Here is a 25,058-nt window from a genome sequence, read left to right on the forward strand (position 1 = left end):
AGTTGTAACTTCCTTTCTGAGCTTGGTTGGTTTTTCTTTCTTTCTTTTCTTTTTTTTTCATTTCGAATTGAGTTCATCTTTGGTGATATAAAAAAAAAAATTGGTGTTCAATTATAATCATATCCAACTGGCCCAAATTAAACTGCTCTGATCCATAAGCATTCATAACTGCATACAGTTAAGTTACATTAATAGTCAATATAATAAACCTTCACCTTTATTGAAGCCACTCTTGTTTCTACAGCAGTTCTTTAATCTATCTCAATAGATTTCTGGTGTACAGCACATATAGATTTGGCCAGTGACAAGGGTTAGAGTAGTCTTGTAGAACATTTACTTGTAGCTCTGAAAAGCCCACATTCATCAGAGGATGAAGTCGATCAGATTGTACCAGAATCAATGGAAGGCTTGTGGGATCCCTCTTAGGCTTGTAATGCGTTCACCTTCTTTGGAGAGAATTCACACACTCACACACACACTCTCTCGCGCGCGCGTACACTTCTCTGTCTTAAAGCCATTTATCTCTGAATGTCAAATTGCAATAATTAACCATTATTGATCTTAAATTCAATTAACTTCATTAACACAGGTCATGATGAGGGTGCTTGTAAGGGAAAGGCATTTGACAAGTGTCTTTGCTTGCGTGACATTCTGTGTTCGCAGTGGCGGCTATAAACCATTCACACTGTCCTCTCTGAGAGGCAGCCACCAGAAAGGGCCGACCTGAGATGGGGTCCCTGGGCTGGAATGGGTGAGAGACACAGAAAGTAGTTTCCATTGTTGGTCTTTCTGGTGACTTTGTTCAGTAGGAGTCCTAGGGCCGTGGTGCAGTGCCTGAGCTCTCTTGCGGGATGTGGACACAGGGGCCTTTTGAGCACAGGTGTACTTTTTCACGGTGGTCAGGACACTGCCCCACATGCCCACTCCCTCCTCTTCCCCTACCCCGTAGCCCTTTCACAGATGGGGTTCACAGATTTCCAGGTTTTGCTTAATTCAGAAAGCATCCTGTCCTTTTGTATTTTCAGGCTAATCTCCTTACTCTCTCCACCCAGAAGGAGAGAAAAACCTGACTCAGGAGTGGGACCCACAGGGAGCTTTGGGCAGGCTGCTGTGTGGTATTTGCTGCTTTGCCAGCTGTGCCATTAGTGTGTCATATTTGGTGTCTGCTTACGGTCCTCCAAGGTAGGCTGAATCACCTCGTTTTGCCAGTGGGGGACTGAGGCTTGAGGGGCAGACTCCCAGAGGCATACTCTACCCAAGTGGCATGGCAGAACTGCAGCCTGTCTCCCCGTGGTCTTGAGAGCGTCCCCATGGTTGTGCACTGTGCTTAAAGCATTGGGGAACTTTCTGCATTTCTTCCTCCTTACGCAGTACATGTAAACGTGCACTCAGGTGAGGAGTAGGGGGACACGGCAGGGAAAGCCCCAGCCTGTGACGGCCGCGCCTGCTTCTGTGTCTCCCTGAATCATCAGCCGTTGGCCTCAGTCTTATGCATGACATGGAGCATCCAGGTGGGCTCGCCCTCCTCCCGGGTCGCTGTGCAGCTGGGATGAGGCCATGCACAGCAAGTGCCCGCGGAAGTACCAAGCATCCCCACGTGGGCCGGGGCCCTTATGAGCTGGAGCGGCTGTCGGTGAATGGGATGCCCCTGTGCCTGGCTAATGAGTTCTGGGCTTCAGAGTCTTCATGGAAATGATGCTTGGTCTCAAGGAAACAAAATGTGACGACGGGGACAAGCACGAAGTCAGCCCTCCCTGTTGGTGACGTCTTTTATTGGGGGAAGTTTGGCCAGATTTGAAAGAACTTTATCGAATGCCCAGCAGGTACCTGCCCAGGCCCTGTACTTTACCAAATGCCCAGGGCCCTGCCTGGGCTGGGGGCTGTGGAGACCCCTTTCCACTGTGGAAAGAAGGGGTCACACTAGCTGCAGAATCCCAGGAGGGCTGTGGGCACAGATTCGAGGACTAGCTAGGGTGGAGAGAATAATGAAGTGCAGCACAGACAGGCCCCTGGCGGGGTTTGGGGAGGTGAAATGCTCCTGGTCACATGAGCAAAGGCCCAGAGTGACCTTCTCTGGGTACGTGGAAACTGCCAGGGAAGTTGGGACCTGCTGAGATCCCCAAGTCCCTGTGTATCTCCCGAGGAATGTCAGGTTATTGAGGAGGAAGCCACAGGGAGCTCCACCTAACTGTCCCAGTGCCAGTCACGGTGGCCTGACCCTGTCTCAGATGTCTGCTGATGAGGCTGTAGGTTTCTTCGCCGTGTTTTAGGGATGAAGTTGCTATGGCTGTCGGGGTGCCTTGGGTCAGGGAACGGGCAGGGAAGCACGTGAAAGCTGGGCTGGGGGCATGGATGCTGATGTTTGTTTTCCTTTTTCTATTTTTCTTTCTCTATTTTTTTCTGTGCTGGGGGTTGTACCCAGCTAAGGATGAGGCTCAGTGGTAAAGCACTTTATATATATATATATATATTTTTACTTTGAGACAAGATCTTACCAAGTTACCCAGGCTGGCCTCAAACCTCCTGCCCCCAGAGTCGCTGGTATTACAGGTGGGCGCCATTGCACCTGGTGCTGGTTTGTTGGGAGGGTCCTCTGCAAGCCTGGGTGTTTCTGGAACAGCTGTATCAAAATCAGAAAATCCAACCTCAGAATTTTCTGTCAGTTTTAGAAAGGGCAGGAACAAGGCAGGCAGAGTGAACCCCCTCTGTGTAGTTTCTGTGCTCCCTGATTATCCAGTTAATCTGCTAACAGGAGAGGAGTGGAAACCAGAGAGTTTATGCTATACATCTCACCGGGCCATTTCTCCACCTGTCCCTCAGACACCTGCCCCTGCCGAGTCCACCTCAGGGTCTTGGGAGAGTCAGAGAGATGATCCAAATGATATTGCGATGGAGGCTCTGAGAGGAACCAAGGACTGTGCCCAGTGAAGGGTGGGCTCACCCGGGTGGTATCCCAAAGAAACCAGGTCTGAATCCGAGACACCTAAGACCTGCTGGTTCCCACAGGAAGAACCAACCAACTCCCCTCCGCCCACCCACCCAGTGGTTGGGGGAGCCACAATGTGCATGTTTTGGTCTCACCCAGAAACTTTCCAGACTGGTAGCTCCTGCCTCTTCCTTCTGCTGAGGTCAATAGTTTCAGCACAGCGGTTCCTTGTGTCTCTCTTTTCTCACAATCCATTGTCAGTGTGGGTGACAATATCGCCCAGAATGTCAGGACCCAAAGGAATCTAAAGCAGAGGGTCTAGAAGTACCAGGGGACATTTGGTCATCCTTCAGAGCCAGCTTCTGAGGCTGCCGAGTCCCCAGTGCAGGGAGCCACTCACTCATGCCACACAGTCTTCAAGTGTACACTCTGTGGAGATGGGCAAGTTGTCCTGAGTCTTTTCTGCTGCCCAGTTCAAAGCCTGACATATAAGAGGAGGTCCTGGTCATGAATAAGTTGCCTTTATAATATTTGTTAAACTTCACAGTGCTCCATGAATGTGTGCTTGGGAAACATGAGGCAGTGCAGAAGAGAACCCCTTCTCCCCATCCTGCCATCTCGGTCCCTAGCAATGACATGGCCCTCCTGCACCCGTACGGCACCCACACCCACGGAACCTGTTAATAGCCAGGCCAGGATCCTTTCTCTGAGCATCTACCAGCAACCACACATACCCTAGAAAACAGAGACTTCTGAGACTTGGTGACCCCCACTTGACTTAGAGAGCTAACCACACGGGAACTTAGAGCATTATCTTACTTAGTAAATGTTATTTTGCAATATAACATCCAAAATACGAGCATACATATTTCCCCGCAAGTTATGTCACCAGACTCCAGACCCAGAAATAGATCATTTAGTGCCCCAGGTATTCCTAAGCCCCTTCCTGGTCATTACCTCCCAAAGCCATTGTACTCTTGACTTCTAATACTAGATATTAGTTTTGCCAGAGTTAGAATTTTTATATAAATGGATTCAAACAATGTATTCATTCTCTCTCTCTCTCTCTCTTTTCTGTGTCTGGTGGCTTTCACTTAGTTTGTGGGATTCTTCTGTGTTTTTCCCTATAATATTTCATTTTCACCACTGTATGATATTCCGTTATGTGAGTATGTCATGAAAGATTTATCTCTTCTATTGATGGACTTTGGAATTGTTTCTAGTTTCCTTGCTATGATGAATTGTGTGCCAAAAGATAACATTGGACAGGTGATCTACGTATGCACATCTGCTGGGTATGCATCCAGGGGCAGAATTGCTGCGTCACTGAGTGTATGTATGTGTAGCTTTAGTAGATGGTGCCACACAGATTTTCAAAATGCTAGTAAGAGTTTGTACTGCTTCAGCCGTGCCGTTCCAGTTGTTTCCTGTCTCCACGAAAACTGGTATTGCTGTTTTATTCTTATCAATTGCTATAATATGGTATTAGTTTTTTTTTTAAATTTTTATGACTTTATTTGTTCATCTATTTATTTATTTGTTTATACATTTATTTATTTATTTAATGTGGTGCTGAGAATCGAACCCAGTGTCTCACACATTCTAGGCAAGCCCTCTACCACTGTACCATAATCCCAGCCCTGGTATTATTTTCTTTATCCACTCTATATTCTAAGAAATGTTAAATATTCTAAGGGGTTTCATGGCCCATGTATGAACATATCTGTAGTTTAGATTTCTAACTGAGTCCGATATATCAGTATTTCCAATTTTCATATATTCTTCTGAATTATCCTCTAAGAATAGTTTATGGCTAGTAATGCATGATCCAGCTGGTGCCAAGGATACTTATATTGTTTTGGTAGGTTTCTTCTCTCCACCCCCACCCCCCCGCCCCCGCACCCATGGAAGGTGAGGAATGGAGGGTTCCTGAATCTAATATAAGAAACACAAACTCAGACTAAACAAGTCAATACTAATTTGTGGTATAAAGAAAATATATAAAGTAATGCCAGATAGGATTTGGTGAAACCTGCAGGCATATATATGTCAGTCAATTATAAACAGTTCAAACCTTTGAATCATCACCTTTGTTCCTTTAAACAGGTTAGGAAGATTTCATCACTATCCATTCGGATGGTGATTACATGTATGTGAGTGCTGGCTGGGTGCTCAGTGAGTGGTGACTGAGTAGTGGGTCATTACTTAGTGCTAGGTACTACATGATGGCTGGGTGTTTTCTGAATGCTTGATAAGTTCTAGATGAGTGTTAGATACTGGGTCAGGGCTTGGGGACTAAGTGCTGATTAGTACTGACTGAGTACTCAGACATTGCCATGTGAGTATTGGCTAAGTGCTCAGTGAGGTCTGGGTCTGGACTTGCATGCTAGGTGAGTACTGGGTAAGGTCTGGCTAAGTGCTAAGTACAGAGCAAGGACTAACTTAGTACTGTGTCAGGGATGGGTGAGTGCTAGGCCAGGGCTGACTGAGTACTGGGTAAAGTCTGGCTGAGTGCTGTGTCAGTGCTAGGTCAGGTCTGAGTGCTAGGCCAAGGCTAGCTGAGTCCTGGCTCAGTGCTGGCAGTGCTATAGGCTGTAGGAAAATGGCTTCACGGTAGTAACCTCTATGCTGGTGCTCCACGCAGACAGGGCAGGACTTAGCTTCTCTAGGGTCTCTGAGCATTTCCTCTTCAGGTCTTTCTTCAGGTTACAGGAGAGGGACCTTTGTGGGTTCTCCTGAGTTACACTTGCAGCCATGGCTCTCTCTGAGTGAAATGGAGTGAGACCCCAAGAAGAGATGCTCAGGAGGTCAGAGGACACTCCCAGCTCCTTTACCCAGCATTTAGACCTGTCAAGGAAGCTGGTGGAAACTTCCACTTGAGGTGACCCTTGGAATGCGGTGGTTCTTAGACTAAGCACCCCAACCAGACGACGTGAATTCAGCCAGAAGTTACTGAGGGTAGCTGGTATGGCAGGCCACGGGAAGGCTGCAGGAGTGAGGATTGCCTGTAATGGGCAGGGGAGACAATTTGTGCACATGGTTAATAATTCTAAAAATTGCAAAAGATTAATGGCAAAAACAAGACAGAAATAAATAATGCCAATAATAATATTTTTCTTGAATTTAGAGCTTAGAGAGGATTTTCCATTCCTGTACCAGCCCTGATATTAAAGAAGTCACTATGAGAGAAAGGACTTCCTGGGGGCAGAGGAATGAGCAGGACAGTGGAGGAGAGGGAGGGGGATATGAAAAGATGAGCATTGTGTCTAATATGGAGGAAACAGGATAAATCAAAGCCAAGAACTAGGAGCATTATCAGGAACGCATGTATGTGTGGAGGCAGGAAGTGGAAGATAAAAAGTGGAAGGGAACATGGGGCTTGATTATTTTGGATTTTGAAAGTCAAACTGAGACATTTGTGCTAAGACATATGATCCTCTTATTTCTTTGTGCTCTGTGTAACCAAGGTCATTCAACTACATTAAAGTAAAACCTATGACTCTGACCCATTTATTTTGATAACTTCTTATTTCTAATTTTAAAGCATCCAGAATATGTAATTTTGCCTAATACATGATGAATGGATGGATGGGTAGATGGATGGATGGATGGATGGATGGATAGGGGGGTGAATGGATGGCTTGGTGGCTAGATGAATCAATGAGTAGGTGGGTAGATGGATGAATGGATGGATGCACACATGTGTAGATGGATAGATAGGTAAATGGGTTGGGTGAATCAATTGCTTCCTTTTTCATATAAACCTTCATTCCTCTTTCATGTAAGCCATCCACCTTCTTTCTGAATACAGTTGTTAAGGCATGATGGAGACAAGCCACTCCCAGTGGGAACTTGAGTTATATAGCCACTTGGAAGAGGCTGCCCACAAACTGCCTCAACTCATTGTCCGGTACTCAACTGAGGCTTCCCTGGGTTTTGAGATCTCTGAGTGTGCAGGCCAGCAAGAGTTCCTCTTGGTCTCATTCACTGCCTTATTGGAGACCATGAGCTACTTCATGACGATCACTCTGTCATGCGCCAGAGCTAAAGATGTATAAGCACAGAGCCATTAGAAAAACTGGCCACTGCTCATGTGTGCAATTTTAAAAAGCCAAGCCCATCCTCTCCTCCTGATAATTTACCCAACTCCTGTTCTTCCAAGGAGAAAATTCTTTGGATGAAGTTGGATTCACTATGTGTTAGGATTTACGCTATGCCTTTTATAGAATAAAAAAGAAAAAGGATATAGGGAAGGAGATAGAGCCTGGATTCTTCACTCAAGACGGGAAAGAGAACTTGGAAATCCATTGAGCTCAGAAAGAGGAATAGGGATATGGCACTCACGGCAAGCTTTACTCTGTCACTGCGCTTGCCAGAACTTATCCTGACACCAGGAACCTTGCTTCACCTGATGGACCATCACTGGCTACAGGCTAACTGACAGGTGGCAACCCAGACCCTCCCCCACTGCCAGCCTACCTGCATCATGACGCTGCCTTGTCCATTCCACAGTGGATTGGGGTGACTTCAACAGTGACATCCTCCTATGGGACACAGGACATGAGTTCAGAACTGGCTGTGGTGGACTTCCACTGTTGATCAGGTGCCCAGTTGGTTGGTATGTGCTTGAAGCCAAGGACAGAGGTGATTCAGATGGTCCCAGAGCTGAGTATTTATTTCCTATGTATTATTTGAAGAACTGTCCAAGACAGTTGCTTTTGTGCTGTGTGTTCTGGGTTATTTTTCTTTGCACCGGTTGGTGCCTGAACTGCCCTATCCAGAGCATTTTGAGGAGAGTCACTTTAGGAATGGGGAAGCTGCCTTTCCTCTCTGATTATGGTGAGCCTCCCACCTTTCAGGCCTCTTTTCCTGAGCTGCTTTGGAGTGTGGCTTCTGAGATGGCAGAACAGGACTCTCACAGCAACAGGAATCCAAAGGAAACAGCACGAGGCAGTGTCTTCCTTAAGCCAGTGGTGGGAGCCCCAGGCATGGCTTCTGAGGCGCCTGGCCTCCTGTTTTCTGCCACACCTGGAGGAACAGGACTTGTTCTGGATGCTGAGGGTCTGGAACAGGCTGGGGCTTCCAACAACTGCGAGGTGTCCTTTGTCAGTCCCCTGACACGCAGCAGCAGCAGCAGCAGCCCGGCATGGCCTGAACAACCACTGGCCACCCTGGCTCTGCCAAAGAGTAATGTGGCCTTCTTCACACTGACTTCATTCACCAATCAGCTAATGCCATGCTTTTCTTGGCATGAAGGCATCGCAGCTTTATTAACACAGTGATACCCAACTGAACAAGCATTCATCTCGCACATTACATCAAATTAACGTGTACAAAATTAATATTCCTGACCTTGCTAGTGGGAAGAACAATCAATCTAGAGGAGGTTGTCATCCTAACGCGGCCAGCCTTCTGGAGAAGTCCTGACCATTATAACTTCAGCCACATGTCCTTCCCTGCAGAGCCAACCAGGCCCTTCCCCAGCAGCCCTTCTGGTCTGGCTTCAGACCTTCAGATATTTTCCTGGGAGGCCCATGCTGAGCAGGACTGCTTGGAAGGTCACTGGAACCACCCCAGAAGACCATTCCCTCTTTGTCCCCTAGAGGTTGTAACCTCCATCATCCGAGACAGTTGGGGAGATACCTTTATGTGACTCCAGGTGGCCAGGTGGATGGATGGAGACCTGTGTTTGGGGCTGCACTGACCTGCTGGGCACCAGGCATAAACTCGCCTTCTCTAGAACCTTGCTATTTTTTTCTTTCTGGTGCCTATGTAATAGCCAGGCAGAGGTGCAGCATGTCATCTGATCCCCCTGGTGGGGGTGTGTTTAGTTAGGTCCATCTCCACTTCTCAGCTACTGCTTCAGCCACCACCTCAGTCCTGGCACAAAAAGGGAGTCCCACCCTAGCACCGCTGCTTTGAGCCCTCTCTCTCTGAGCAGCCCGGAGGGTGTCACTCTGTCTTGGTTTTTCTTCTTCCTGGGGCCCCTGAAGAACTGCCCAGAGTGTGCGAATGTGTTCAGTCAGTGCTGACCCAGCTCCGAGCCCCATCTCATGACCCCCTCACACTTCCAGGGCTTCTGGCCAGGTCTGAGCAGTGGGTGGCTGCCTCTGAGCATCCATACTATGGGACCTCAGGACATCTAGGGAGAACTCTCGGCCCGCCCCAAGTCAGGTTGCAACAGACACAGCAGAGGCACCGAATGGCCTCCCCGTAAAGGATCACAGTGAGATGTGCAGCATGCTTCTGCAGCCACACCCTGTGTAAAAATGACCTGGAGGAGGGTGTAGCGGGCATTTTCAGCAGAACTTCTGTGTCCAATGGATCAGTTTCTCTGGATTTTTCCACGTATGTTTAGAGAAAGGTGAGATTTAGGTGAAATTTTCAGGGATCTTTGAACTCTTTCTCCCACACAGAGAGGAAGGTGACTCAGGTCACAAGCTAACCTGACATGGGGGCTGGGCTCAGCCAAAGAAAGTGGCCTGGCTGGAGGCTGGGGCTGCAGGGACACAGGCAGCCACTGGGTCTGGGTGTCTGAGTTGGCCTCTCTAGCAAGCACCTGGCTCTGACCCCAGACCTGGGGAAACTCTTGGGTCAGCTCCAAGCAGTAGAGCTGTGGGTGGAGCCGGGCTTGGTCCAAGTCCTTGTTTGCTTCCTTCCTCGAAGTCCCGTGGACAGGGCTGGGGCCTGTGGGGCAGCACGTGTCAGGAACATCTCAAGGCCGCAAAAAGAAGGAAGCACAGACGCAAACCCCAATGGGGAGGCTTCCCCCCAGCAAGGCCTTCCCTGTGAGGCAGTGAGATCAGCGTGGAACATCTGGGAGATGCCCACTCAAGGCCTTTCAAGGGGCCAGGGCAGTCCCCGGACTCTGCCTTCTGGATGCGGGGTAGTGGCCCGGCCCCTACACTGTTATACAAGCCCCTGTGCTGTTGGTGCACCTCTATTGGCAAAGTCCCTCCAACTTGGAAGTTGTTCAGGAATACTGGGAGGTAGGTGTGGTCGATATGCCACCCTCCCTCTTTCCAGGTCATGGGAGAAGAAACAGAAGCTCACATACCTGATCCCAGTCATCACTACCACGTGCCCAGTTAGGGACATAGCAGAAATGAAGAGCCAGGGCTTTACTGTCCATGACCTTGCATAGTTTCACAGAAGAAAATGCAGTGCAGAAATGCCAGCAGCAGTGGCAGGTCCTCTGCAGAGTTCAGGCTGCTGCTCTCATAGATGACTGTCCGTGGTGGTGGGCCACTGTGGCTTCCCATCTGCTCCTGCTCTAATTTTGGGGGGATCTCCTGTGTTGTGGGCCCAGGTGCCAGGGGTGCAGGCAGGGCATCAGAAGTGGTCAAGACTCCACCTGAGGATCTTGACATTTGTTCTTGTTCAGACACACTCTACAACAGTGCAGGGGACTTGGGACCTTAGGTGTTGGCTTTGAATCTGATTCATGATACAGGAGGAATAGATCTGGCCAGGAGGGGAGATCAGGAGAAGGGTCTGCAGAGATTGCTGTGCATGAGCCCTGGAGACCCGGGTCAGGACCCAATCTGTCCAATTTGGGGCATATCCCTGGCATCTTCTGGACAGTTCCATTTCTCCCACGTGATCAGGCATGGTTGAGGGCTTGACAGGAGCTCCTGGAGGTTTGCTGAGGCCAGCACGGGTTCCCCTGGCCCTGCAGGATTCCAGAATGTCCTCTTGGCTCAGGACAGCCCCAGATCATCTCTGAGGCAGAACAGGATTGTCTCCAAACTGCTTCCTGATCACTCTGTCCCCCAGGCTTGGCTGAGTAGTTAACTTCCCCATTGACCATCCCCTCCGCTGGTTAAATTTTTCTTTAAAAAGAAGAAAAACCACAGTGTCATTTAACAATCTGAGTACGTGAGAGGTAGAGAAAAGGCCTGAAGTCTCCAGTCTTGGAAGTGACCCACAGTGGCTCTCCTGAGACCTTGTCCCTGGCCACTTTTGGTGGTTGCCCCCATGGCCGCATCTCCACCAGTTTCCGAGCCCCAGGCCCTCTCCAGTTACAGTCCTTTCCACTTACATGATTTCTTTCATTCCTGTCTGTCAAATGTTTTCTTTCTCTCTCTGCCCACCTTCTACCCTACCATTCCTAAAGGACCCTTCTCCGTTCTTCTTTCCTTTCCTTTTCTCTTTGTCCTCTCTCTGCTGCCGTCCCTCCGCCCTCTCCTGGTCCTTCTCAATCTGCTGGACAGTGAGGGGCACCTAAGCCCTCAAGCCCCCTTTAACTCCTGGTTTTCCCCCTTCCCTCCCTCTGGCCCCTGCCTCTCCTTCCACTGCAGCTAGCGCCCCCTTGTGGCAGGGAGCATGGTCACACTTTACTAGGAGAGCACCTTCCTGGGCCATCTTTACTAAGCAGACAGGGGAAGGTACAGCTGTGGGGAGCTGAGAAACCTTCCCAGGAGTTTTGAGCACTTGAAAATGGTGGGTTTTAACTTCAGAACCTCCATTTTAGTCCAGAAAATGCTAATACCCACAGGGCAATTCACTTTGAAGTTGCTTCTGGGAGCAGAGCACAGCCATACCTTCATTTCCTTTCATCCCACCCCTAGTGCTCCCTTTCCTGCCACCATGCCTGCCCACCTGCAGCCCCCATGACCTGAGAGCACAGAGCCTTACCACCTCTTCACCTCTGGGAGAGGTTCATCACACTGTGATGGAGGTGAGCACCACTTGAATGAATTCCATTGTGCCCTAGCTTACTCTCTTATATTTATATGAAACATTAATTTTTTTTTTACCTAGTGGTTAATTTTAGTTAATGATGATAATAAATATTAACGAGGGAGCTACTGCCTCCCGACCTTCTGATTGACATGGTGGGTTCTTCACGCCTTAGACACGTCCATCATCCACAGATAGTGGTGAGCTGTGGGCTCTCCTGGAGGGGCAGGTGTGGCCGTCACTGGGGAGTCCTCAAAGGCTCTGCCCTTCAGCCCACTCAGCATCAGCACAGTGCCCACTTCCATGCCCCTGCTGTGTGGGCCCCTCACATTCAGACCCAGGACATGGGCCTTGGGGTAGAACAGGGTCCTGTGTAACTCATCAGAACACCACTCTCCATGTCTGCAGAGTGGAGATGATTTTCTCTACCTCTCAGGGCCATTCAGAAGATCAGATGCAACAGAGATGGAGAGGGTCCATGCCCAGATGCACATATTAGGCCGGATCATTGTTCTTTCTCATCACTCGACCTTCCCGAGGTGTTGGCAACTTTGCAGGGAGCTCTTAGAGGTTTGAGCTCTTAGAGGTTTTATTGCTCAGGAGCCTTTACCTAAAAGTCCCCTTTGGTTCTGCTCAGCCAAGTTCTCTAATTCATCCAGCAGTCTGAAAAGCCGTTCGTGCACTCAGCTCTTGAGATGGACTGCTGTCCTGCATGTGCTTCTCCTTGGCAGGGTGGGGGTGTGGTGGTGTAGGTAGGGAAGCAGCTGCAGCAGTTTGGCTTCCAACTCAGAGAAAGACTTTATCATCAAAGGACGACTTTGGGGACAACTGAGACACAGGTCTCTCCATCTGCCCCTCACTTGCAGTTCTCTGCCTGCTCCTCTGTGTTTCTTTGCAGCTTTAGAGTGGTTTGAATGAGAGCCCCCTCCCCTCACAATCCAGCTGCGTCCTCCACTGGAGCTGCAAGCAAAGGTTTCAGTCTTATTTGTGAAAGAGAAAAGGGGCATGATATGACATGTATTCTTTTTTTATTTTATATATTTATTTATTTATTTTTGGTACTGGACATTGAACCCAGAGATGCTTAACCACTAGCCACATCCCCAGTCCTTTTTATTTTTTATTTTGAGACAGGGTCTCACTAAGTTGCTGTGGCCGGCCTCAAACTTGCAATCCTCCTGCCTCAGCCTCCCGAGTCACTAGGATTACAGACAAGTGCCACCGTGTCTGACAAGAATGCATTCTTGAACATGGGGTTTTGGGTGTGGAGACAGCTCAGGGTGACTCCAAATGCAAGGAGACCACCAGCTTGGGTGCTTTCGGCCTTCTTCCTCAGCAGTGGGTTCTGTATCCTTCTATCTTAAAGGTCCTTCCTCACGAAGTAGCACTTTTGAAAATGCCAGTCACACTTAGAGAACAGGCCCAGGAAGGACTTTCATTATATCCTAATACATTCTGTGTTCTGGGACTGGCTGGGGTTTGGATCCATCTGAGATGTCTAGGCAGCTACTTAGGAGGTTGAAGAAGTCATTCCTTCATTTTATGCATCTATGTCAAGTGGTCATTATGGTTTAGAAGTGGTTTGAGTGTATCCCCCAAGGGTTCCTATGTTGGCGCTTGACCCTCGGTGTGAGATGTAAGAGACCTTGAACCTCTAAAAGGTGAAGCTAATGGGAGATCCTTAGGGTACTGCCCTTGGAAGGAATTGAGGTAGTTTTTGCAGGACCCTGAGTTTGTTCTAGGGAGTTGTTAGAAGAGCAAGCCTGACCCCTGAATTGCTCTCTGGTTTCCTGTTCTGAGATGTGGTCTTTTACTCCCACGTGTGTGCTTCTGCCATCTGCCGTGGGGTCCTTGCCAGAGCCAGTGGCATGCTGTTTGGATTTTCAGCTTCCAAAACTGTGAGTTAAATAAACCTCTTTTCTTTATAAAGTTGGCCTGCCCCAGGTATTTTGTTAAGTAACAGCAAATGGACTAATCCAGCCAGACAATGTGTTCGTGGCAGATATCTGGGACGTGGAGTGTGGGTTGTAGGGGGCTGATCTGACCACACAGAGCTGACAGTTTGTTAGAACATCTGGAACATCTGGCTATAGATCAGTGATTTCAGTTGGCATGTTTAATAACATGAAGAGGAAGGGTGCTAATGGTCTTGGTACAGAAGCCGGAGTCAGAGAAGCCCTCTCCCCCAGAAGTGGCCTTTCACCTGTGGTCTGGGGAGGGACACGTTCCCTCATTTTCCACTTCTCTGCATCTGCCTCTGGGTTTCCAGCAGAGGAGACAGAATGGAAAGTAAGGAGAGAGAGTTCTTGGCACATTCTAGAAGCTGAGAGGAGCTGAGGAGGAAGCAGGTCTAAATGGTGGAGGACTTAGGGGCTGCTTTGAGGAATTTGGAGTTTCTTCCAAGATCAGTGGCAGGTCACTGAGGGTGTTCTGTGAGGGAGTGACAGGACCAGCCAGCTGCTTTATGACAATCCCAGTGGCTTTTGTTTGGGGACTCTAGATGGAAGAGGCTGGGGAGAAGTCAGGCAGTTGGTTGAGGAGGGTTTGAGAGAGCCTGGTGGCTGGTCCAGGCCTGGAGTGGGGCAGAGAGAGGGGCAGATTCTGTTACAAAGGTTGTTGACAACACCTCTCTGCGGGGGAGTGACCTGCAAGTAACCTCTTTTCAAATGAGCCAGCCAGTGTTTGTTGCTTCCCTACTATGTGCAAGACAGAAGATCCAAGTTTCTTGTCCTTAGAGGATTCAGGCAGGAATACACAGAAAGTTAAATAGCAGCAGGGGACTGAGCTGACTGCAGGGCCACAGAGGAGCTTCCCAGGTCTGCACAGGTCCTTGTCAATTGCAGGTGATGGTACCTGCCACTGGAGCACTGGAGACCCTCCTGGTGGGTGGAGCCAGGTTCTCACCAGGCCCCCCACCCCTTGGTGATTTCTCACTGTCCACACAGACAGGAGGTGCAGACACCCTGTCTCCTATCCCTCATTACCTGATTCAGGGGATTAGCACTCAGAGTTCAGAAATCTCCCCTTTGTCCAGCAGGATCTTTGCAAGTTAAGTAGGATTCAGAGAAGAAAAGACCAAGGGGTGACCTGTGGCGGTGTTTGGGAGGAGCTGGTGTTTGGGGACAGTGAACCACAAAGTGAGCTTGCTCTTCAGTTCCTCACCCTTTTCTCCACAAAGCCATCCAGTGATGGCCCAGCAGAGGAGGGAGGACTCTATCACTCCAGGGCCCAGTGCTGTTCAGATAGGGAAATGGAGGCCCAGAGAAAGAGAACGACGGGTGGCCCAGAGGATGGCAACCATCCTGGCCCCTGCGGGTACTCAGGAAGTAGTTGTGGTTCAAACGAGTGTTTTCCCGTCTCTCTGGGCCCTTTTGCACTTTTCTTGCAACTTTTTAAAGTTCGGTAATCAAGAGCAGGTCTGATATTCTCCAAGGAGTGAAGTTGTTGCAACCCTCGTGGAAGGATTGGCCCTTGGCCCTCTGTCTTCATGTGGAGGGGAGAACCCGTGGAATCTGTCTAACCCTGGGCTCTGAAGAGAACACAGCCTCTTCAACAGGTAGTGAGGTTCCCATCCTGGCCGTGTGCCCGCGCCCTTGTAAGGACCCTCAGAAACCATGACAAGGCCGTGGCTGGGGTGCAGGGTGAGGCCAGGTCTCCCCAGGATCCAGGCCTTCTTGGCACTGGAGCCTTTTAATTTCCCTCAGAGTTGGATTTTATTCCCACCAGGGAGGTTGGCCTTACTTTTCTTTCAATATTAATTTCCTTCTCAGCCATCAGACTGATGACATTCTGATACTGCTGTGCAATTTTCAAAGCTTATAGGAGGATGTTGGGGGCCAGCCTGGGGCAGGAGCTGGTCACATCAATGGTGGCACACACGGAGGGGTGCACCACACAGCCTGTGGCCACGCAGAGCTGGGTTGATGCTTCACAGCAGGGGTAGAGGTCAGCTGGGATGGGCGTCCAGTCATGGGGAGCCATGCTGCTCCTGAGTGGGAGACGCCTCTCAGCTGGTAGCCTTGATGCCGTGGTGGGCTCTTGGGTGTCCACTATTGACTTGACCTTCCTCTGGCTAGCTGCTGTCCTCCTGGAGAGGCTGCTGGGGTTATTTCTCTTCCAGACTTAATTCTGCAGAAACTATAAAACAGGAGCCAAATGCCCAAGTTGTGGCACTTGAGCTTTATACTGTGACTCTGGGAATGTGTCCAGGATAGAAGGGCTTTGGTGTCTATTCCTGTCTACACAGGGCTGGGTTTCCCTGGGTCTCCATGGCAAGGACACAGGCCATGTGGTTTCCTCCTCCTCTCCCAGACTGCTTACTCACAATAGAGCCCCTTCCTCAATAGGAGCATCACGCATAAGACCACCTGGTGCTTCTCTACAGATTGGGGGCTGCATCTAGCTGCGTCCAGCCCACCCTGTTACAACTGTCCTCAGTGAGGATTCTAAGAGAAGGTACAAACCTGCCTGGATGCCCTGACCTGCGTCATGCTGTGTCCCTCAGTTAGGGTGACCAGCTAGGGTGACCATTTGCCCAGGACTGAGTGGATTTCCAGGATGCAGGACTTGCAGTGCTAAAACCAGGACAGGTCCAAGCCAATTAGGGCACTCGGTCTCTCTACCCTGGCTGCCCTCCCTCCAGGCCTGCCATCTGTTGGAGTTCATGAGTCCAGATTTCTAGAAGGTGCTGCAAGTTGAGGAAGGCTACGGGGAAGATTGAGATGTCTTCTTTTATTTTTCTTTGCCTGTTCTGTTTCCAGTACACATGTTCACATTCTTCACTGTGGCCGGCAGATGAGCCTGCCTTGGCCTGAGCTCTATTTCCCTATGCATTTTGGCTCTGGCCCTAGGAAAAGAGCTTTAGCTGTTTTAAGTTGTCATCTCTAAGTGCTTGGCTTCAGACTTAATGTTCACCCCAGCACTTCACAGCTCAGCTGACCAGAGCAGGGAGCTTTCTTCTGATGATTTCTAAGGGACATCCCACAGCCCAGGCCCAAGAGTGGTGCATTGTAGATTGTGTGTGAGCAAATGTGTCCCTATCTCCACAGCTGATGTGTGTATCTGGGACAGGATTCCAACCCAAGATCACATCACATCATTGTTAAGATGTTGCTGTTGTGTTTCAGCTTAGAAATCTTGGTGCCCAAAGAGGGGACGGAGGGACAAAAGCATCACAACTGAGCGGAAAGGAACAGTCAGGGAGAATATCTGTTTGACTACTAGGGAATCAATTCACTGTTTGGGGGATTTTGTTTCATTTATTTATTTTTTCTGATGTAGACTGCACCTGGGGCAAATCTTTAAATCTCACAGATTCTACCAACAAAGCTTCTCTTCCTTTTCTAAGAACTTTTATTATATTTTTAATCAGCCTTGAAGTTAGCAACAAAGTATTCCAAATACCCTGCACCCTTGCTCACTGGCCTTTTGAAGCAAACAGGTACTTAGCAGTTGACAGGAAAAAGTCACTTTCTGCCCCTTCTCTTTTGCTTGAAATTATTACACAGGGCTGTCCACACCTGGGAGCTCTCAAGACCACCAGGTGTGGGTAGTACACAGGACGAGGCAATCTTCATTCAAGAGAAACCCGAGTCACTGAATGCAAGGAGAAAAAATTAAAATCTACTCCGTCCATCATTAACACAAATGTTGTCAGGGTCCTGCGTCTCTGGATGTGCATCTTCTAGAACCCACAGCTGCTGGGCCCTGCCCTCCACCTGCTTGGGAGTGCGTGCTGGATTTACATCCCTGGTTACATTGCCTCCAGAAAGACAGGATCCCTGTTGGATGCCCATGAAGCTTATGCTGAGTAAATATTGACAAAGTAGTCTAAAGAGCAAACACTTTGACATTTGTAAGGTCCACTGGAAGGTCTTGTATATATTTATACAGCAGGAATGAGCACCGCATACCAATTTTCCTGAACTTGTTCTGACATAATTCTGCATGGATAGTGTGTGTGTCCGGGTAGCTGAGAGGGGCTGAATATCCATGTGGGAAGCGGGGCCAGGGCTGGGTGGTAGCAGATCCCTGTCATCCCTCCCAACCACAGCCAACCAGCACCCATCCCAGAGAGGCAACTCACCCTGAGCTTTGAGGAGACCTGCTTTTCCAGAAGGAAGGAAAAAAAAAGCCATAAAACCTTGTTTTTAATTTATTGCAATTGATGTACTTTCTTTTTACTTCGTAAAAATTTTATTGATGTTTTTGTACTTTATATTTATTAAAGATTGAGCCTCAAAAATGTAATGAGTAAAAAATGGTTGCTTAATTTAAATTGTGAATCTGTCTGTTAAGAAATGCATTAGGGGTAGGAGAAGCATAAGACATATTAATTGACAGACAGGAACTGCTGTCTCTGAGGTTGATACAAGTAATTTATTACTTTAGAAATGAATGCCACCTCCAGAATGTGCTTCATTAATTTCAAATTTAGTTTTAATTTCAAGCTGTTGCCCCTTGAGAAGAATAAGGTGGCAAATTATGTTTGAAGAGCAGATTTTTTTTTTTTTTGCTCCGAAGAAACACCACATTTTAACTATTTAGTTTTACAAATAATTGTGCCCATCTAGTTTTTGCTGCTTTCTCCTGAGAACCAAGAACATAGTCTAGGTCTGATCAACACGTACTAATGCTTTTTTCCCTCTCTCTCTCCTTCTTCTTCCCCTTCTTCTTTCAATCCTGCCTGTCCCTCGCTCCCACCTGTTATCCTGGCAGCCTATGTTTCCGATGAGTTAAAGGCAGCTGCCCTGGTAGACGAAGATATAGACCCCGAAGAGCACACGGCAGATGGAGAACCCTCGGCCAAGTACATGTGCCCCGAGAAGGAGCTCCCCAAGACCTGCCCCAGCTACCAGAACTCCCCGGCGGCTGAGTTTTCCAGTCACGAAATGGACAGCGAGTCACACATCAGTGAGACCAGTGACCGCATGGCTGACTTTGAAAGTGGCTCCATCAAGAATGAAGAGGATACCAAGGAAGTCACGGTCCCTCTGGAGGACACGACTGTGTCGGATAGCCTGGAGCAGATGAAGGCCGTGTACAACAACTTCCTCTCTAACTCCTACTGGTCCAACCTCAACCTCAACCTGCACCAGCCCTCCTCGGAGAAGAACAACGGCAGCGGCAGCAGCAGCAGCAGCAGCAGTAGCAGCAGCAGCTGCGGCAGCGGGAGCTTCGACTGGCACCAGAGCGCCATGGCCAAGACCCTGCAGCAGGTGTCCCAGAGCCGCATGCTGCCGGAGCCCAGCCTCTTCAGCACGGTGCAGCTGTACCGGCAGAGCAGCAAGCTCTATGGCTCCATCTTCACGGGGGCCAGCAAGTTCCGCTGCAAAGACTGCAGCGCGGCCTACGACACCCTGGTGGAGCTGACGGTGCACATGAACGAGACGGGGCACTACCGCGACGACAACCACGAGACCGACAACAACAACCCCAAGCGCTGGTCCAAGCCCCGCAAACGCTCCTTGCTGGAGATGGAAGGGAAGGAGGATGCCCAGAAGGTGTTGAAGTGCATGTACTGTGGCCACTCCTTTGAGTCCCTCCAGGACCTGAGTGTCCATATGATCAAAACAAAACACTACCAAAAAGTGCCTCTGAAGGAACCCGTCACTCCCGTGGCAGCCAAAATCATTCCGGCTGCCCGCAAGAAAGCTTCGCTGGAGCTGGAGCTCCCCAGCTCCCCGGATTCCACAGGTGGAACCCCCAAAGCTACCATGTCGGACACCAATGATGCGCTTCAGAAGAACTCCAACCCTTACATCACGCCAAATAACCGGTACGGCCACCAGAACGGGGCCAGCTACGCGTGGCACTTCGAGGCCCGCAAGTCCCAGATCCTGAAGTGCATGGAGTGTGGCAGCTCCCATGACACACTGCAGGAGCTCACGGCCCACATGATGGTTACCGGCCACTTCATCAAGGTCACTAACTCGGCCATGAAGAAGGGGAAGCCCATCATGGAGACTCCCGTCACGCCCACCATCACGACCCTGCTGGATGAGAAGGTACAGTCTGTGCCCCTGGCGGCCACCACTTTCACGTCCCCCTCCAACACACCTGCGAGCGTCTCCCCGAAATTGAACGTGGAGGTCAAGAAGGAAATGGACAAGGACAAGACAGTCACTGATGAGAAACCCAAGGAGAAGGAGAAGCCCAGCGAGGAGGAGGAAAAGTATGACATCTCCTCCAAGTACCATTATTTGACTGAAAATGACTTAGAAGAGAGCCCCAAAGGGGGACTAGATATCCTCAAATCCCTGGAAAACACGGTGACATCCGCAATCAACAAAGCCCAGAACGGCACTCCCAGCTGGGGGGGCTACCCCAGCATCCACGCCGCCTACCAGCTCCCCAACATGATGAAGTTGTCTCTGGGCTCATCGGGGAAGAGCACACCCCTGAAGCCCATGTTCGGCAACAGCGAGATGGTGTCTCCCACCAAAACCCAGACCCTGGTCTCTCCGCCGTGCAGCCAGACCTCCCCGATGCCCAAGACAAACTTCCATGCCATGGAGGAGCTGGTGAAGAAAGTCACCGAGAAAGTTGCCAAAGTTGAGGAGAAGATGAAGGAGCCCGAGGGCAAGCTCTCTCCGCCCAAGCGGGCCACCCCGTCCCCGTGCAGCAGTGAGCTCAGCGAGCCCGTCAAGATGGAGGCTTCCAGCGATGGGGGCTTCAAAAGCCAGGAGAACAGCCCCAGTCCCCCGCGGGATGGGTGCAAGGAGGGCAGCCCCGCGGCGGAGCCCGTGGAGAACGGCAAGGAGCTGGTGAAGCCCCTGAGCAGCAGCCTGAGTGGCAGCACGGCCATCATCACCGACCACCCACCCGAGCAACCCTTTGTCAACCCCCTGAGCGCCTTGCAGTCGGTCATGAACATCCACCTGGGCAAGGCTGCCAAGCCCTCTCTGCCTGCGCTGGACCCCATGAGCATGCTTTTCAAGATGAGCAACAGCCTGGCCGAGAAGGCGGCCGTGGCCACCCCACCGCCCCTACAGGCCAAGAAGGCAGACCACCTCGACCGCTATTTCTACCACGTCAACAACGACCAGCCCATAGACTTGACAAAAGGGAAGAGTGACAAAGGCTGCTCTTTGGGTTCAGTGCTTTTGTCCCCCACGTCCACATCCCCGGCAACCTCCTCATCCACGGTGACAACGGCAAAGACATCTGCCGTCGTATCATTCATGTCAAACTCGCCGCTACGCGAGAATGCCTTGTCAGATATATCCGATATGCTGAAGAACTTGACAGAGAGCCACACGTCAAAATCCTCCACTCCTTCCAGCATCTCCGAGAAGTCTGACATTGACGGGGCCACTCTGGAGGAGGCCGAGGAGTCGACGCCTGCGCAGAAGAGGAAGGGCCGCCAGTCAAACTGGAACCCCCAGCACCTGCTGATCCTCCAGGCCCAGTTTGCCGCCAGCCTCCGGCAGACCTCCGAAGGGAAGTACATCATGTCAGACCTGAGCCCCCAGGAGCGTATGCACATCTCGAGATTCACGGGGCTCTCCATGACCACCATCAGCCACTGGCTGGCCAATGTGAAATACCAGCTTCGGAGGACAGGTGGAACAAAGTTCCTCAAAAACTTGGACACTGGCCACCCCGTGTTCTTTTGTAATGACTGTGCGTCACAAATCAGGACTCCTTCCACATACATCAGCCACCTAGAGTCACATCTGGGCTTCCGGCTACGGGACTTATCCAAACTGTCCACTGAACAGATTAACAATCAAATAGCACAAACCAAGTCGCCATCAGAAAAATTGGTGACGTCCTCCCCGGAGGAGGACCTGGGGACCTCCTATCAGTGCAAACTTTGCAATCGGACCTTTGCGAGCAAGCATGCCGTTAAGCTTCACCTTAGCAAAACACACGGGAAATCGCCAGAAGACCACCTTCTGTATGTTTCTGAGTTGGAGAAGCAGTAGCGTTTGCTTCTGATGGAAATGACTGCAGTTTGCTTTGAGGGAAACTGTTGAAGGCACCTTAAGGCCCCTCTGTCTTGTTCTTGGCACATGTTCTTATGTTAACTGCAGAGAATCACTCTGGGCTGGACTGTTTTGTATAACTGTACAGTGTTTAATAGAGGTGCATAATCAGCTGTTGTTACTGGTAAAATATGAAGGTTAAAACGCAGTGGTAAGTGTTTGGAACTTTGTGTAAATGGGATTTAGTTGTGAGCATCCCCCCGATGCTTCAAGCTGCATGCATTAACAGACAGTTTAATTAAGCATTTATAACGAAATCAGGCACACTTTTTCCATGAGACTCGAGTGTGCTGGTATTTCTCACCCTTTCATCTTTAGCCCTCTGAGTACTTTGAAGCACTTTTGCATTAATTTGATTAAAAAATAAAATAAAATAATAATAATGTATGAAGCTCTGTTTTTTAAACTCCTTACCAGCTTAGTTATAATTAATAATATGAACCTCCATTTATGCAGGTCTGCAGGGGTATAACACACCTTGAAATTTAAAAGAATATTATTTTCACATTGAAACATAGATGTATATATTGTATAGATTTCAGACTCTTATGAAAAATGTGATTGTGGGTAAATGACCTTTTTTCTTGCATTTATAGCAACAGTGTTTTATGTACCTGCTATGCTCTGGGCATAAGCCGTGCCTATGTATAGTGTATATTTCTTTTTCCTTTTTCTTTTTTAAGGTCTATGGGTTTTGTTTTTTACATGCAAACATTGTAAATTATACAGAAGATACCACAGATAGCATTTATAAAGTATACAGAAACATTATCTGAAAGCAAAGTATGATTGTTTGTTTTGCTACCCAGTACATCTATATTGATAGAGGTTCATGTTTAAATTATACATATTTATTAGCATCATATTATCATTTGTTTTGAGCAGTCTGAATAAACGAGGCCAGGAAATCCATCCCTGGCAGGCATCATACTATTTTGCACATGATTTTTAAAGGTATTTATTAGAAAGCAAAGAACGCTCAAAATAAACTCAGTGCTCAAAGGGTTAAGTCTATTTGAAAAGGAAAAAAAAAAAAAAGAACAAAAAAAAGAGAACTTGTACTGTATTTCCTAAACATTGATAAAGCCTTTAAAATGTTTGTACTGTAATACTTTGCTTAAGTCATGAGGCATTCTGTGATACAACCTCTTTCACTTATTTATAAGCCCTCTTGGTTGCTATTTCATATTGTAGGATACCTTTTTATTTCAATTGGTAACTTTCTGTTTTGTTCTTCCTAATTATTCTCCCAAGATCCCACACTGCAGCTTTATCTTTAGGCTTATGAAAGGTAACCCGTGGTTACCGGCTCTCCAAGTGATTCTGTTCTTCTCCATTTTTGGCAGTTAATTTGCAGAAGTAACTGACAGCTGACACCATATGAGAACCTATGTATAAAATATTGGCATGTAAACAGCACAGACACCGGAACACACTCTGTGCCCTGTTTTGTTGTTGACAATGAAACACCATTATGTGACTCTTCATATAACCCTTTTTTCTACGGCAGCATTAAAATTGTCTTTTTGCTATAATTTTGTGTTGCGTTCACAATTATGTCTGAAATGTGCTACGACTAACGAGCACATTAAAATTAAATTGTATGCGATCTGTTTATGACTGAGTTGGTCGCTGTGTCTGCCAGGTGCTGGCAGAGTCGGAGGCTGCACGTAAATCAAGGGAGTTTTAGTGAACTTTGGTGTTTGGAGAGCAGGGAGCACTCGGTGGTGGCTTGGATAGAAATTTTCCCCAAGAATAAAAATCTGAAAGAAAGGAGACATGCAGGTGAGGTCAGAGTCCCTGTGGGAAAGTGATGGTATACAGCATTGAGGAGTGTCAGAGCTTCCAGTCACCCCAGACCAACCCCCATGGTCTGTCTCCCTTCTAGATGCAGAGAAGTCGGGCCCCCCGAGCTGTGTAAGAAGCTGAAGGAGAAGGATCTTTGGAAGATTCTGTGCAGGGTGGTTCCTTCGTGTTGATTTAGGGTTTTCTAACAGCAAAAAGCAGAGCAGAGCTGGGCATTCGGATTTGGGGGTCCCTGGCTTGCTCTCCTGTGCTAAAGCATGCAGAGATAACAAGGCGGGGGAAGGGCACGGGAGGAGACTGAACCCATCTAAGGGAGGAGGGGGGGAAAGCATTTATATGATAATCACAAGCTTTTATTGGCCCTGGCAAATCATGCCAACAAAACGCTGGGAACATCATGTAAAATTGTAAAATACCTTTATTACTATATTCAAACTACTCCTGCAGTTACGCAGCATCGTAGCTCCTAACCTAGAATTATACAAATGAGAGATGTGTTACATCCATGTAATACATAAAACACCTCAACTTTAAGGAAAAAATACTCTTTTATTAAAAATTTAAATTAAGCCCTTTCAGAGATGTTCGGCAACACGCCCACGGCTTTTCGGCTGGTCCCCACCCCTTTTTGTCAAGATGAGTCCAAATGTTCCGTCTACTCTGCTTTCTCTCGGCAATCCATCCCTCTTCTGGTTTTTAGAGAGAACCTCACTGGAGTTTAAAATGAGCTTTTGGCAAATAGCTCTGCACCAACTCTGCTCTCGCCTGTGATGCCCCGCACACGTGGGCTCTGCTGAAAGGTGGGTGGAAAGAGTTCTTCCCTTGGGTCCAGGGCCTGCCCCATTCCCCAATCTAACATGCACCACCCCTGCCCCTGAGCAGTTCTTGGCCCTGCCGGCCCTCACCTGGGAGAAGCTGAGGGGACACATACGTTTCCTTGGAGGAGTTGGGGGACCAGTTCCCCCACCAGAACCTGGCTCAGGGGACAGAGAAACCCTCCCTCCTGTGCCTTCCCCGTCTTCACATCCTGGAGCCCAGATTTCCACTCTTGAATTTTTCACAGGTTAAATATAGCATCGGTTTATTAGAATCCAAAGTCCTGCATCTAACAGATTAAACTGACAACACTTCCATCACCACCGGGGCCCATGTGGCTTGAAGGGAGATGGGATTTGTACAAGTGATGGCGGAACCCCCCTCTGTATAGTTTGGGAGAAGGACCCAACACTCTGCCCATGTCTGTCCTCCTTACCCCACTCGCAGGAGTCTCTTCAGGGCTTTTCCGTTTGGGGGGAGCAGTGAGGATTGACAGCCAAGGTAGGTGGCCGGTTCCACTGCTCCTTTGGCATCTCGGGCTCCTAGCCAGGAAAGGACTGCTCCTATTAATGGGGACCAGGAATTGATTTTACTTCCTAGAAGACGTAGTAACTGGGCAGTTGAGGGTGCCAGGCTTGAATGAAGCTCCCTCTGGAACAAGGACAGCCACCTTAGCATGAAGCAGGGGGGTGGGGCTTGTTGGGAGTATCACCACACTTGGAAAAGCTGGGCCATTTTCTCCCAAAGCCACCAGACCCTTGCAGCCCAGCATGGCCCTGATTTCCCTGAGATCAAAGAGGAAAATCTAAAGTCGAATTCCAAGTCTGTTGGCATTGGGT

General features: G+C 48.9%; 1 protein-coding gene across 3 annotated transcripts in view; it reads left to right on the forward strand.

The window, feature by feature from the left end:
- The window catches only part of Tshz3 (teashirt zinc finger homeobox 3), a 71,108-nt gene extending 47,976 nt beyond the window's left edge, over positions 1 to 23,132 (forward strand). For all 3 annotated transcript variants that reach the window (XM_015496938.2, XM_048791003.1, XM_048791004.1), the window contains one exon: positions 18,326 to 23,132. In XM_015496938.2, coding sequence (XP_015352424.1) covers positions 18,326 to 21,537 — 3,212 coding nt within the window. In that variant the 3' untranslated portion in view covers positions 21,538 to 23,132. The remainder of the gene's footprint in view (positions 1 to 18,325) is intronic.
- The last annotated feature ends 1,926 nt before the right edge of the window (positions 23,133 to 25,058 follow it).

The sequence above is a fragment of the Marmota marmota genome, unplaced genomic scaffold, assembly GCF_001458135.2.
Source record: "Marmota marmota marmota unplaced genomic scaffold, marMar, whole genome shotgun sequence".
NCBI lineage: Eukaryota > Metazoa > Chordata > Mammalia > Rodentia > Sciuridae > Marmota > Marmota marmota.